At 38.7% G+C, this 16,334-nt stretch overlaps 1 protein-coding gene across 2 annotated transcripts in view; it reads left to right on the top strand.

Moving 5' to 3' along the window:
* The window catches only part of TRIM24 (tripartite motif containing 24), a 123,390-nt gene that overhangs the window by 100,939 nt on the left and 6,117 nt on the right, over nucleotides 1-16,334 (top strand). For both annotated transcript variants that reach the window (XM_003896656.3, XM_003896655.4), the window contains exons 10-14: nucleotides 4,785-4,958; nucleotides 8,122-8,295; nucleotides 10,805-10,940; nucleotides 13,705-13,777; nucleotides 14,731-14,899. In XM_003896656.3, the coding sequence (XP_003896705.1) occupies nucleotides 4,785-4,958; nucleotides 8,122-8,295; nucleotides 10,805-10,940; nucleotides 13,705-13,777; nucleotides 14,731-14,899 (726 nt within the window). The remainder of the gene's footprint in view (nucleotides 1-4,784; nucleotides 4,959-8,121; nucleotides 8,296-10,804; nucleotides 10,941-13,704; nucleotides 13,778-14,730; nucleotides 14,900-16,334) is intronic.

Genomic DNA, 16,334 nt, shown 5'->3' with positions numbered 1-16,334 from the left:
ACTACCAGTGGCACCTAATCTTTAGCCAGCCCGGGTGGGTTATCTTCAGCCCATACTCCAGGAATTTTATTAAGTAGCCTCTGTAATTCAAGTATTCCTGGTTTGTGAGACAGTTTTGGTGGCTTTTTTGTGTATAGCCTCCATTCCTCAGTTTGCTGGACAGTAAGGGTTAACACCATGGCCTTTGGGTGAGTCAGGTTTAGAGTTATATCCCCTTGCGGCCCAAAAGCAATCTGTGCTTGCAGTCTTCGGAGTAGGTCTCTCCCCAGGAGGGTAACTGGGCAATTTGGGAGGTATAGGAATTCATGTTGGACCTCTGGTCCTCCTATAACAAACCTCCTTGGCTGACAAAATGGCCTCTTTTCTGAGACCCTGGTGGCCCCAAAAATAGTTGTATAGTGTTTGCATAGTGGTCCTATGGGTAGGGTTACTACCAAGTGTTCAGCCCCAGTGTCCACCATAAAGTCCATTAGCTGGCCCCGCACTTCTAATGTGACCATGGGCTCCTGGGGGCCTAAGGAGAAGGAGCCCGGTCTGTCCTTGTCCTTGTATTCTTCAGTCCCTGCCAGCCCAATCAGGTCAGTACCTGGTTCCTTCAGGGTGCAGCAGCCTTTGACAAGTGGATTTTTTGTTTTGCAGCCTCGGCCATTTTCTTCACTGCCGTCTGGATACTGATTTTTCCAGTGTCCCCTTTTGCATCATGCACATTGGTCCTTATCTAGCTCAGCGAGCTTTCAAGCCTCTGTCCAGTTTGGCCCCATTTGCATCTGCGCCCGTGTCCATATCTGTGCCCCCTTGCAATGCTAGTTTCCGTGAGGACCACTGCTAACGTATCAGCCTTTTTCCTAAGCGTCTGGTCTGCTTCCTTTTTTGCCTCTTGGTCATGGTTAACGTACACCTTGGTGGCTACTCCTATAAGTTGGGTGGCATTCATGCCTGCAAAACTCTCTACCTTTTGCATCTTGCACTTGATGTCACCCTGGGCTTGTCCTACAAATACCGTGTTCACCATACACTGATTTTCAGTGGCCTCAGGGTCAAACGGAGTGTAAAGCTGGAATGCCTCACAGAGTCTCTCATAAAACTGGCTAGGGCTCTCATCAGCTCCTTGAAGTACTTCTGAGATATTTCCTATATTGATTGCCTTTTTCCTGCCTTCCTTTAGCCCCTGCAAGAGTGCTTCTCACTACTTCTGTAGGTACTGTAATTGGGCTGCATCATTTGAATCCCAGTGGGGGTCTGCTTCTGGGAACTGGTCCTGAGTGCATGCCTGAACATTAAGTGTGCCTTCAGGTGCATTTGCTTCCAGCCAGCAGAGAGCTGCCTGGGTTACCCTCCAGCGCTCCTCAGTGTTAAACAGCGTCAAGAGGAGCTGCCTACAGTCTGGCCAAGTTGGATTGTGTGTCTGGAAGATGGACTGCATTAGATCTATGAGGGCCTGAGTGTTCTCCATGTAGGAGGGGGTATGGTGTTTCCAGTTTAGGAGATCAGTGGTTGTAAAAGGCTGGTAGATGAAGGTCCATTGCCCCCCTTGGACTTGACCTGGTTCATCATAATAGATGGGTCCCCATGTCTCCCTGAGAGGCATTTGCATAGCCCAAGCGTGACCAGATCGGAGGCAGCCTGCTTGATCATCTTATCTTTCTTCCCTGACCTTCTGGGGCTCCGATCTTTCCTTCTGGGGTGAGTCTCGGAGCATGTTACCATCTGAATCTGACTCCTTGGGGGCCGTTGGCCTCGGTAAATGGGGGTAGAGTGGAATATATGGAAGAGGAATTTCTATCTCCTCTGGCAGTTCCTGCAAAACTGGTTTCTCTTGCCCTTCCCATGACTTTTCCTTTGTCTCCATATTTGCCAGCGAAGCTGAGATTTTACTTTCACTTTAGGCTCAGTCTGAGCCACAAGCATTTTGCAGTAAGCTGCCAGGCAGGGCTGCAACCATGCAGGTCGAGTTTGAACTATTTTTAGCCATGAGTCAATATAAGGGAATTGGTCTGGGTGCCCTGGCTGTCATTCGACCCCAGTCACCACCTTAAATACATGGCCAATTGTTTCCCTATCTATAGTTCCTTCCGCTGGTCATCTGACACTGAAAGAGGGCCATTCTATTTCACAGAGAGTTCTCAACCTCCGAGGGGTCAACTTCATCCCATAATCCCCTGCATAACCTTTCTTAAAACGTTTTAACGTACAGTGTAATGGGGTGGGTTTTGACAACTTCCCTCCTATTTCCTCCCAGTTACAGCATAACACACTCTTTTGCTTCAGACCAATTAGACTGTCCCCCTCGCAGGAGTATTTCAGACGCCACTTAGCATTGGAGGCTCCATTTTGACCCCCACAAATACTAAATTGTGGGGCACCTCCCTAAGCCATATGCGGATCACCTCTAGTCCTGGTCGGTCCCACAGTTCGCTCAGAGTGTACGGTCTGTGCGAAGAGACCTGCAGCCCCCACATGTCACTCCCCGTGTTGGTTCCTCCTGGAACTGCCTCTTTCACACACACTCACACACTTCCCTGCTCCCAGTTACCCTTTCTCAACCGACTCTGCGAGCCGCTTTCGTGCCCTGGGTCGGTTGGGGTGTGAGTTTCCCTGACTTTGCAAGCCACTCTCACGTCCTGTGTCGGACTACTAGTTACTCCCCAGGAGGTGATCAAGCTCCCCTTCCGTTCTTATGGGACAGGTCCTGCCTCGAGCCCAAACCTTACCGTGATCCTGTAATGCACTGTTCCTGGAATCGTCCTGTACCCCCTTAGGTTCCATTGTGCTGTCAGGTAGGGTCGTGGGAGAGCCGATCACCCCTCCGGATTGAAGTTCTCCCAGTGGTGCCTGGGGGCATGGGTCTCCCCGAGCCTGGGACTCCAGTCCCACAGGCAAAGAGACAGTAAACCTGTCGTCTCCAATCCTGGGCGAGCCCCCAGAAAATGTTTTGGGAATCAGAGGACTGGAGAGACCAATAGGTGGAACAGGAGGATTTTATTTAAGTGGCCACTGGCCCAACGGATTCACATCCAAAGGGTAGGCCCCGAACAAAGACAGGGCTTGACTTTTATACACACTTCTGAAAGGGGTTGGCTAGTTTAAATGGCACAGCGGGAATCTAATGGCGTGAAACTCGTGGTGCAGGCAAGCAGGCTTACAGAAGCAGAACAAAGGCAGTTAATCAAACAGTGACAGTTTCGTAACCTCAGCATAGCTTGTGACCTTGCAGCTGCTTTGAAGGAAAAACAGGAACTTACAAAACTTGGAAATTGAGTAATGGTAAGGGGGATGAGGAGATAGTAAAGGAATTTGATTTTCTTAACCTTGCTCTGAGAGGGTGTTGGGAGAGTCTCTGGAGCTCCTTCCTTTGGGCTCTGGCTTTCCAGATAGTTTTATCAAGACTTTGCCAGGGCCCTGCCTATTGCTGGCCTTGGAGTGAATCAGCTAAGTACAGGAAAACTTGTTTTTCTCTTTTTAATTTCTGCTTCAGCCTCGTTTGTGATTCCTTCACCCAGCGTTCCTATAATCAACCAGGGTTGTTCTTGGAGACTTGGCTTTGATGATATGTTTTCTGGCCAGGCACAGTGGGTCAAGCCTTTAATCCCAGGACTTTGGGAGGCTGAGGTGGGCTGATCACTTGAGGTCAGGAGTTCGAAACCAGCCTGACCAACAGGGCAAAACCCCATCTCTACTAAAAATACAAAAATTAGCCAGGTATGGTGGGGCATTCCTGTAATTCCAGCTACTTCGGAGGCTGAGGCAGGAGAATCATTTGAACCCAGGAGGCAGAGGTTGCAGTGAGCCGAGATCGGAACAAGACTCCATCTCAAAACAAAAAAACAAAATATGTTTTCTTCTATGGAGACTTACCCTCTAAGTTGTAATTAGTCAGTATCTTAACAGCCAGCTAAGCACCGGAACATGTTTTGGCAATGATATGGCAGACTAGATTTGGATTAAAGTCTTGGTGTGCTGCTTGGTATTAGCTGTGTGACTTTTTTCAAATTATCTATGTTTTCAAACTTTTAGTTTCCTAATTTACAAAACAAAGGTAATAATACCTACTGCATAAGGCTCAATGACATAATAATATGTAAAATGCCTGGCAGGGCTCATTAAGATCTAAAACTTATTAAGTGTTATTAATATCAACTATTTTCATTATTAACAATTTGTTTATTTTGAGTACACCCACTGAGCCAGACTACTTGTTCAAATCCCAGCTCCATGCCTTACTGTCTTTCTTAATCTTGGGCAAGTTACTAAATTTTCTGTGCTTTATTTTAGTTTTCTTATCTATAAAATACAAATAATCTGTGCTTTATTATATTGTTAAGAATAAATTAGTGAATACATGTGAAGCACTTAAAGCAGTATCTAGCATTTAATAACTGCTCAATAAGTGTTAGCAATTATTATTCTACCATCACTTTATTTTTAGGAGGTCTCAAAAGGGTAGTTCTCTGTGAAAGATAATTGTGAAGGACTTAGAAGGATACCAAAGACATTTTACCTACTTCCCAACATGGCCTAGGTCCAATACTGGTACAATCTACTTACAAAATCTAGGTGGCAATCCCTCTCCCAAGGTTCTTTCCTAATAAGGTTCTTTTAAAAAAGTTGTTTACACAAATTCTGAAAGTCTGCCCACCCCCCACCCCTCATTCCCTTATGTAAATCTTAATTGATTGATCTGTGGCAGAGTTCTGTTTTTCTGTAAAAGTTTTATAAGATAGAGATTTATAATTTGTTTTTCAGAAGAAGATTGTTACTAAATTGGTTTAATTTCTTTTTTCTAGCAACCCCCTCCACGTTTGATAAACTTTCAGAATCACAGCCCCAAACCCAATGGACCAGTTCTTCCTCCTCATCCTCAACAACTGAGGTATCCACCAAACCAGAATATACCACGACAAGCAATAAAGCCCAATCCCCTACAGATGGCTTTCTTGGCTCAACAAGCCATAAAACAGGTATAGATCTACCTTCCTTTCTCACTTGCTTATTCTGCTGCTTTCTACTTTCAGATCACAATGAATTTATAGATTAAGCAACAGCAAATAGCCAAGAGCAAGCTTTCTTTTTCATTTTTTAAATAATGTGAATTGCAAAGTTTGATGCTTTTTATCAATAAGAGAAATTAAACCACTTATGTAGAAGTGAAGGCCCAATATAATCAATGACCATAGGTATTAATTTTTATAATATGGTATGGATAACTTTTAGGTGAGTATATTAAATTTCCTAAGATAAAAGTATTCTAACAAATACAAGTTACATTCCACAAAATAGAACAATAAATCAATATTCGAAGTGTCCCAAGAAGATTTCTTGGAAACAAAATTATGGCACAGTTTCAAGAAGGAATACATATATATCTGATGAAGTTTATTATTTAATGCATATTTAATATGATACAGCTTATTTATTTTCATTTTTTATTTTTTTTGAGACAGAGTCTCTCTCTGTTGCCCAGGCTGGAGTGCAGTGGCACAATCTTGGCTCACTGCAAGCCCCGCCTCCTGGGTTCACGCCATTCTCCTGCCTCAGCCTCCCCAGTAGCTGAGACTACAGGTACTCGCCACCATGCCCGGCTAACTTTTTTTGTATTTTTAGTAGAGACAGGGTTTCACCGTGTTAGCCAGGATGGTCTCAATCTCCTAAACTCGTGAGCCACCATGCCTGGCCTCTTTTTTTTTTTTTAAACGGAGTCTTGCTCTGTTACTCAGGCTAGAGTACAGTGGCATGATCTCAGCTCACTGCAACCTCTGCCTCCCGGGTTCAAGCGATTTTCTTGTCTCAGCCTCCAGAGTAGCTGGGATTACAAGTGCCCACTACCATGCTTGGCTAATTTTTGTATTTTTAGTAGAGACAGGGTTTCACCATGTTAGCCAGGCTGATCTCGAACGCCTGGCCTCAGGTGATATGCCCACCTCAGCCTCCCAAAGTGCTGGGATTACAGGTGTGGGCCTGTAATCCCACCTGTAATACCTGGCTGTATTATTTATATTCTTAATGTCTTCAGATAAAAATATTTTCTGTGTTTTACATTATCCTAAAGTGAAAGTTATCACAGTGTTTTTTCTTCTCAAAGCTCCTGTGACAACAGCCTGTCTAGCTGATTGTAGACTGATTTTGGTTTAATTTTTTTCTCCAAGACCAAAATAAAAGATGATGCAATTTTCATAATTCTGTAACATTCATTTTAATAAAATCATTTTAATATTCTAAAAGTATTCACATTCTGTGTCTATACATATGTTTGTATAATCAATTTGGCTTTGCTATATCATCACCAAATTCTCTTAAACAATATTTTAATTATTTAAAATAAAATTCATACCAATTATTTCATCATTTGAAGGAAAGTAAAAAGCTTCAGTTTGGCCTTAAATTCTGCTTATTTACCTAAAAATTTTGTGGCACTTAGTCTTTTCACATCTCACTTGCCTCAGCTATAAAATGAGTATCTTGCAGAGTTAATGTTGAGAGTTTATTCTAAAGTATACACAAGCACCTAGCACATGCTCAGTACTCACATGTTTACCTCTTCCCTATTTATTATATTTTAATGAGTAGGCACTCTAAATATGTTTTTTAAAAATGGTTGTTGACCAAAATTGTAAACATGAATGAATAAGTGAACAAGCCAGGAAAAAATCTAGTGGGAAATTGATTTTAAGTAGTAGATGAGTTTAAGAAATTAACATGTACTCATACAGTGGAATACTTTTCAGATATTAAGAAAATGCAATAATCTAGATATGATTTTCTGAGTATGTGAGGAAAAGCATGTTATAGAATTTTTGTGAGGTGTTATCTCATTTGTGTGTGTGTTTTCCTCCAGCCTCATCATGTACATAGAAAAAAACCTGAAACGATCCACCAACTAACTGATTGTTCTTGGTAGAGGAGGAGGAAAGGGGGCATAGGGGTAGGGAATATGAGGGAGGAGTAGGTGGTAAAGAGGACATTCATGTCCAACTATGTTTCTGTATGTAGTTTTTACAGTGGAATATATAAATTAGGTTTTTCACAATTAAAATGTTTCAGACACTGTCTCTCTATATAGTGTTGTTCATTTATGAATGACCATGTTTGGAAAATACAGCATCTTGCAATATTCTTATTTTTCTTTTCCCAGCATGAAAATTTTCAAACATAATACAAATTGAAAGAATTATATAGGGAACATTTTGTTCTGCTTGCCTTATTACGTATTTATTCCTTTGTCCTTTCATCAAGTCATCTTTTTTTTTTTTTTTGAGGCGGAATCTCGCTCTCTGTAGCCCAGGCTGGAGTGCACTGGTGTGGGGTCTTGGCTTACTGCAACCTCTGCCTCCTGGGTTTCAGTGATTCTCCTGCCACAGCCTCCCAAGTAGCTGGGATTACAGGTGCCCACCACCACGCCCAGTTAATTTTTGTGTTTTTAGTAGAGATGGAGTTTCACCATGTTGGCCAGGCTGGTGTTGAACTCCTGACCTTAAGTGATCCACCCATCTCGGGCTCCCAAAGTGCTGGGATTACAGGCATGAGCCGCCATGCCCAGCCTATCATATTTTTCAATAGGTTTTGAGTAAATTGCAGACAGCAGCATGCTTCACTTCTATATACTTCAGCAAGCCTATCATCATCTTAATGTGTTTATCTCAGCAGGAATGATAGTACTTTCCTCGGATATTTATCGAGGCCTAATTAATCTCTTTATATATGAGAAAGAGGAATATAAAATCCCGAAAGCACCAGTCTGTAGCTTATTGTTTTCAGGTGTTTCAGATAGGGATAGAAGAAATGTATGTTTTCAACCCTCCATCTTTAACTTGAAGTTGCTATGTATATATTTACTTTTTTTTTTTTTCCAGTACGTATAAACCTGCCAAGATTGGGTACTGTGATTTTCTGGTATATACTAACTGTTGTCTTCCAGTAAAAATCAGTGCTTTTTACTGTGTGTTTTTTTTTTTTTGACAAGATTAATGAAAATTATATATACTTGTACAGTCTTTCCCTGTCCCATTCTCCTTCCATGTAAATTACAGTTGAACTCTTCTACGTCATTTTGTGTGAGTGATTAGATAGACTTTGTATTTTATAAGCTTGTTGATAGCCTTTGTTCTTCCCTTCTTGTTACTGTAGTGGCAGATCAGCAGTGGACAGGGAACCCCATCAACTACCAACAGCACATCCTCTACTCCTTCCAGTCCCACGATTACTAGTGCAGCAGGATACGATGGAAAGGCTTTTGGTTCACCTATGATCGATTTGAGCTCACCAGTGGGAGGGTCTTATAATCTTCCCTCTCTTCCAGATGTAAGTAGACACAAAATTTATACCAGCATCTGTTGAAAATTGTCCACTGGGTACAGTGGCTCACTCCTGTAATCCCAGCACTTTGGGAGGCTGAGGCAGATGGATCACTTGAGGTCAGGAGTTTGAGACCAGCCTGGCCAACATGGTGAAATCCTGTCTCTACCAAAAAATACAGAAATTAACCAGGCATGGTAGCACACGCCTGTAATCCCAGCTACTTGGGAGGCAGAGGCTGTGGTGAGCCGAGATCATGCCACTGCACGCCAGCCTAACAGACCGAGACCCTGTCTCAAGAATGAAAGAAAATTGTCAGTGAATTTGGATCTGGTAGAAGGCATGAATTTGTTGGATTATAGGTTGTTTGTTTTTACAAGTTAATTTTAATCCTTTAGAATATTACAACGGTCGTAAAAGTAAAAAGATTATGAACATTGGACACATAATGACTTTCAAGCCACCAGAGTTAAAGGTGTTTGTAAATGAGTGATTATGGTGAGGGATCATGGAATCTAAGCTGGGAAAGGAGAAAAGTAAGGACATGGAAAGATATGCTGGGAAGTTGAATGGCTGGACATCAGAAGAGATGAAAACAAGTTTAATAAGAGAAATCCTGTTAGATCATACTGACAAGTGCAAAATTACCTCTGGTTTATATTACATGTGAATTAACTCACTCTCCAAACTCTTTGTCAGTATGACTTTTTGTTATTTATTCTATTTTTTAATGATTTTTATTTTTAATAGAGATGGGGGAGACTCCCTATGTTACCCAGGCTGGTCTTGAACTCCTGGGCTGAAGGGATCCTCCCGCCTGGGCCTCCTAAAGTGCTGGGATCACAGGCATGAGCCACCACACCCAGTCAGTTTGACTATTCCAAAGGGAGAAATTCTACATTCTGTAGACATATCTCTATATATAAGTTGATTCTGTGTTTGATCCTTTTTTTAATCTAAGGTTAGATAACCCACTGTCGTGCACATACACATACGCAACCTAACGTTAAGAAGCTTTTAGGAAATATCGTGTACTCTGTACTTGGATTGAATTACCTATAAGATTGTGAAAAGAACTTTTTTATTTTCATTATTTAATTTGTTTTTCAAGTTGAGATCAATTAATATTTCCTAATAGTTGCATTGTTAATCTTACCAGAGTCATTCCATTTTTAAAATAGTTTTGTATACTTTAAATGAGTAGGATACATATATTTTTTCATGTATGGATGGTTCATAGGAAACCTTATATCTAATCCCCATAGTTTTATTTGGTTTTTAGGATTATCCCACAACATAAACAACTTTCCTTGTATTAAGTTCTCACGAATTTAGTCATTCTAGTACTTTTTGTACTCTCTGAAAAATATTGGCCAAGTATTGCCAAAAGAATATTAAAACAAAAATGACCCTGTGTATTAACCACCCAGCCCGATTTCCCCCGCCCCCAAACCCACAGGAAGTAAAATTCTTTCTGCTTTTTCCTCTGCAGATCTCATACAGGTGAACCTTTTTCCACCAGCCTTTCTTACCTGAAATTCCTCTTATGAATTACAGAATAAACTAAAATGAGTGACTGTTTTCTCATTTCTCCCAAAGGTGCTTCATAACTAGTACCATTCTAGGTGCATAAGCAAGAAATTGATTAATTATATACAAACTGTGCCCTATGGCTGTAGGACTTAATTATCTTATAGAATCCTGGATGAACAAGAGTAGAACTATGTTAAAGAATTGAACTGGATTTTAAGCCCAAAGACATTGGTGGAAAATTTGGTATATGTAGGCATGAAGGAATTTTTGTGCCTAAAGCAGTAAACTCTTACTCATTAGGGATTTATAAGTATTTTTGCCTGGCAGTGGATAAGGAAAACAGTGTTATTTGTATTCCTGTTATATTAAAGCAAGAATCTTTAGGGTTCATCTTTTCTCCTACAAAACAAGAGTAATGTATTCAGTGAGGTTAGTGCTATAGATATATGGACTTCATCTATCTAGCACATACCCAGAGTATCAGTTGCTAAAGTATCCCTTTCAGAGGGTCCACTAGGTCCTATCTATGTGAGGCTAGATTTTCTTCATATTTTTCAAGCAAAACTATACACCACAATAGATTGAATGCTGTTTAGGGAGACATTAAAGAGATTTGCAAGAAATGTAAAATTGTGATAGTCTTCTCACCAAGTTTATGTTTTTCATATGGCAACCTTTTGTCGTTTCTTTATAAATTAAGAATTTTTTTTTCAATTTTTAAGAGTGTGAATGACATGATACTCCTTTTGACTCTTGTTTCTGAAATACTGTCCTCAATATTTTACTAAAGTGAAACACTAAGATAGTGAAAATCTTTATTCAAGGTTGTTTATGGGGAAAATATCTGTTAGAACTTCTCAAATGTGGTATCTATGTTTTGTTATTTGATAATAATTAAGTTATTGAAGCTTTCTTATAAATTTAAAAGTAGTTTTTAACTTGCAAAGTCAGAATGCCCTGAAATAATTTCTTTTCTTGTAAGATTGACTGTTCAAGTACTATTATGCTGGACAATATTGTGAGGAAAGATACTAATATAGATCATGGCCAGCCAAGACCACCCTCAAACAGAACGGTCCAGTCACCAAATTCATCAGTGCCATCTCCAGGCCTTGCAGGTAAAGTGGGCTTCTTTTGATTTTTGTGAAAGTTTTTCTAGTTTTCACTTAACTTGGAATAAAAAATTACCCCTCTTCCCTTTCTTTTTTGTTGAATGCTTAATCTGAGTTTTTCACTATGTAAAATTAGTATGCTTTCAAAGAAAACAAAGGTTAAATTTCTTTATCCTTTCTTTCGGGTCACAGTCTCACTCTGTTGCCCAGGCTAGAGTGCAGTGGTGCGATCATAGCTCACTGCAGACTTACTCCTGAGCTCTAGCGATCTCCCACTTCAGCCTCCTGAGTAGTTGGGACTGTAAGTGTGCTGCTCTACCAAGCGTGGCTAATGTTTTTTGTTTTTTGGTAGAAACAGTCTTGAACTTCTGGCCTTACGTGATCCATCTGCCTTAGCCTCCCAAAGCTTTGGGATTACAGGCATGAGCCATCATACCGGGCCTTCTTTACCTTTTCAATTTCAACAGAACTTCCCACCATTATAGTACTTCCAGGGGGAAATTGGTGTTATCTTCTCTCTTATTGATAAGTTGCGTGTGATGTGATCTTTAAGATGTAATTTGCCTAGGGTCAAAATGTATTAGTAACAATAAGTAGAAATATCACTCTTTTGGTGATTTGTTTGGTGTTTAATTGTGTTTGTGAATCTTAACATACCTACTCATTTCCTCTGAGAGAAAAACTCTAATATTACTTCTGAGGACATAGGTACCTTAAACCAAAATATGAAAAGAGTCACTCACCAGTCACATGAACACAATTTAAATGGGGATGCCTATTTTAAACAAACGTATGACAAAATATGGCAGAAAAACTGTTTATCATATGACAGGTTTATACAAATAAGGAACAAAAGGACATGATGAAGTAGATAATTCCCTAAAGAGGAAATACATTTATCCAATATAGCAGATGAGACAAAAATGTCATTCTTACTAGTGGTCATAAGAAAAATCAAAACAAGATAGAATTTCTAAGTTACTGAATTAGCTAAGATTTAAATAATAAAAATAGTCATTGAGAATGTGAGAGGTACTCTCATACATAGGTGGAAGGGGTATGAGTTGGCAAAACATTCCTGGAAATCATCATAGCAATATTACTAAAGTTTACATTTATCTAATACTGTACTGTGGGCCAGACTGTGGGCAAAGTACCTTATATGTATTACCTAGTAGGATATTTGCTTCAAGGGGCTTGGGAAATGTATGTACCCTTGAACCCAGTAATTTCCATTTTAATACCCCAATTATAAGGAAATAATTAGGAATTGGATAGGCAGAACATATTTATTAATATTTATATTACTATTTATTAAAGCATTATTTGCAGTAGTTAAAATTTTGAAGCAGTGCCCAAATATAAGAGAATAAAAATAAATTAGAATGTACTTACTTGTAAACAGAATATTATTTAGCTATTCAAACAATGCTCATATAGAGTTTTTAATGGCATGCTCATGGAATACTGTTTAGTGAAAACAAGTATACAGAATCATATAAAAGATGTAAAAGTATGTTTAAAACTGGAAAGAGATATATCAACCTTAGCAGTGTTTATATATGGATGGAGAAGTTATGGGCTACTTAAATGTTATATCTTTTTATAGTTTTCAACTATTCTAAAATGAAGCATGTATTCTTATATTATCAGAAGATTATAAATAGCCATTGTTTTGATTGATTTTGAGGCAGGGTGTTACTCTGTTGCTCAGGGTGTAGCAATCATGGCTCACTGCAGCCTCAAATGCTTGGGCTCTAGCGATCCTCCTGCTTTAGCCTTCCCAGTAGTGGGGACTACAGGTAGGTGCCACCAAGCCTGGCTAATTTTGTTGTTGTTGTTTTTGTTTTGTTTTGTTGTTGTTGTTAGAGATGGGTCTTTGTTGCCCAGGCCTTTTGTTTTATTTTTAAATGAAATTCTCCAGAGTTTACAAACCAATGAAATGGATTTTTTCCTCTTCATTTTATCAGCCATATCCTGTTGTTCATCAAACCTTTTAGAACTTGTCACTTCGAAATTGTTTTCTGCTTCCCACTTGGATTGTATTCCTACTGTTACTGTTTAGTTTGGGCCTTCATCAGTTCAAATCAAAATTATTTACAGCAGTTTTCCTTCTTTCTTGGCTGCTTTTAATTAGATCTTCCTTGTTACTGTCTACACTACCACCAGAGCATAGCTTCTTAATCTTTTTAGGGCAGTAGTCCAGAATCCCTCTTTTGCTTATTGCCTCAAGTCTGAACCCATTGATCTGACTTTGTGCCTTTCATTAGTTGGTCTCATTTTGTTTACTTGGTTTTCTTTTTTGAACGCCTTTTCTATCAGCCCGTACCACCTTTCATTGTCTTCTGTAGCTTCCGCTGGCACTAGGGTCTCACTGAGATCTTACCCCTGTTACTGTAACACAGAAAGACTTGGCAATGTTTGGAGACGTTTTTGATTGTCACACCCCAAGCTGGGAAGTATAGAGAGATGCCACTGGTATCTAATAATTGGTGGAGACCAGGGATGTTGCTAAACATCCTAAAATGCAGAGACATTCCTCCACAACAAGGAGAATTATCTGGCCCAAAAGTCAATAGTGCAGAGGTTGAAAAACCCTGCCAATGTAACAGGCTGTAACCGACTGCTGAGAATTCAGCAGCTACTTACTGTTTCATATAATTTAATCATGGTTCCCAGTTTCAATGTAGTGCTAAGTGAACACATTCAATAGGACTTCAATGCATAATTATTCATTCGTTTTATGAATGTATGATTTCCCCCTCCTCAGGACCTGTTACTATGACTAGTGTACACCCCCCAATACGTTCACCTAGTGCCTCCAGCGTTGGAAGCCGAGGAAGGTAAACTGACTAAACCATATTTTCTAGTACATAAAATCTCTAATTAGATTTCTCTTGCCAGTGTTCAACATGTTTTGATACTCAATATATTTTGAACAATTTCCTTTATCTTTAATTAAAATTTTAATAAATTAGTTAAGGGATTAACAAAAGTACAAATTTACCTTTGAAGATAGAAGAATATTTGTCTATATGTTGAAAATAAGAAATGTTTGATATTCATATAATAGCAAAGAAAACATAAAAATGAATAGGTATAACACAGTACACTATATAGAAACACAAACTTAGGGAAAAGATAAAATTTTATGCTAATTTGATCTCTAATGACTAAATATTGATTCTACTTTAAAATAAATGAATATACAGTTATTGAAATTCTATTTTAAGCAACTGCCCTCCTCTTCCCTGCATTATGCCTGAAAATTCCTCCTAGTGAACCCAGTTCTTACTTTCTTAATCATATGGAAGAATTGTCTGAGGGAGAAAAGTTTGCCTTTAATCCCATGAGAACATAGTAAATATCTGTAAAAGGTTTTTGTCCCACTACCTTCTTTAAATAGCATTGTTTAAATAAATGATTATTTCATTGTCTTCACCAAAGTATTACTTTGCTACTGACTAGAGAAGGAAATGAGAAAGTCTAAAATCAGATGCCAGTTCTAAGATACTAAATCTGGTTGCCTAATTGTAAAGCCTCAGGTTTTTAAAAGTTTAGGTTTATTGAAACATCTTTCCAGATATATAACTATTTAGATAGGTTAATATGTAAAACATTTTTATCATAAATGAAACTTGCATATAGCAGTTTCGTTAGGCATCATTAATTGCCGATGTAACATACTTACTGTTGTGAGGATACAGTATTATTTTAGAAAGTTGTTGTTATACTTTTTATGAGGTATTCAGCTTAACATTCTTAGATTGCTTTTTCTTCTCTCTCATACTTACAGCTCTGGCTCTTCCAGCAAACCAGCAGGAGCTGACTCTACACACAAAGTCCCAGTGGTCATGTTGGAGCCAATTCGAATAAAACAAGAAAACAGTGGACCACCAGAAAATTATGATTTCCCTGTTGTTATAGTGAAGCAAGAGTCAGATGAAGAATCTAGGCCTCAAAATGTAATTATGAATACTTGCAATATTATTCCTATGCATGGTGGGTAGGGTGAGAGAAACTCTTAAATAGCTCTTAGGAGTTTTTTCTTTAATGTTATATTTAAAGGGATTTAAAGACAATTTGAGGGAATCTCTCAGTAAATTAAACAAAAAGACAAAGATGGAAAAACAGGAAAGTTTTAAAAAATCAGAGGCTCAAATATGGAGACTGGGCAGCTAAAAAGAGATATTCTCTAACCAGAGTTTTATACCCAGGCAAATTATCAGACATGAAGATTAAACATTTTTGTGCAAGTTCTCAAAATAATTCTTAAGTACTTATTCTCAGGAAGATATTTGATAATATGTATCATCAAAAATATAGTAAAACAAGAAAGAAGAAGATACAAGATTCCAAAAATGGAATCTGACACAGAAGAAAAAGGCAACCCACAGTACAGCAGCAGCAGCTTGTGCAGTAGTCTCTAGCAGGAAGACATAGGACTCCAAAGGGAGAAAAATGCTTCAACAGTATTGAGAATCTCCTGCTGGAGATTGTGAGAATCACATAGAAATAGGTACCTGAAAAAATAAGGTAATTACAGAGTCTTAGTAAAAACAAAAAGTTGTACAAAAAGAAATGTCATAGTACATTTTGTGGGTCTACAGTGAACAATATTTACATAATAATGATATAAAGAAACACCTGAGTACAAATGTAACGAAAAACTGTGACGCAATCAGGATATAACCTAAATATGTATGCATTTAACCAAAAATTGTGATTTTCAGAATACTTAACCAGTACAGACAAATACTAATCAGTTGGAATAGATACTGGCAATAAATAGTTACACCAGTACCTACCAACTAAAAAAAGCAATGCTTAATAAAAACTAAGTTAAAGGGATGAGGTGAATGGTGGTGGTGGTTTTGTGTGTGTCTGAATGGAAGGACAGGGTTGGAGAGTCAGGATGTAAAAACCTAATCTCCTGATCTTCACTAGCAAGGATTATAGATGTATTGCAATCTTTAACAGTCATTTTATTTAGAAATATGGAGGTAGATGGCAGAAGAAAAAGCTAGGTTTGAAAATATTACTTCTAAGGAATGAGTGCTTTTAACTGTATCTACATTTATTACCTTGAAGTTTTTGAAAACATTTGAAGGAGACTGTTCTTGTTATAGATTTGAAATTTTTACCATCCTGGGCTTCAACAGAAAGTTTAGATTCATCTTACAATTTGTGTATCTTAGGTATAATTTGAATGAACAGCTCCAGTGAGGTGTATATATAGGTCATGTGACTGACTTCCACACTACCCAACCCATTCTCTAATTTCTGTAGCCATCCCCAGACTCAGATTTTTTTTCTCTATTTTGATATTTTTCAGTAGAGGTCCATGTCTTCTATACCAGTTAGCAGTAAACATATACTGTTCTCATGAAGATTCCTTTG

The sequence above is a fragment of the Papio anubis genome, chromosome 4, assembly GCF_008728515.1.
Source record: "Papio anubis isolate 15944 chromosome 4, Panubis1.0, whole genome shotgun sequence".
Lineage (NCBI taxonomy): Eukaryota > Metazoa > Chordata > Mammalia > Primates > Cercopithecidae > Papio > Papio anubis.
This window is presented reverse-complemented; position numbering and strand designations above follow the sequence as displayed.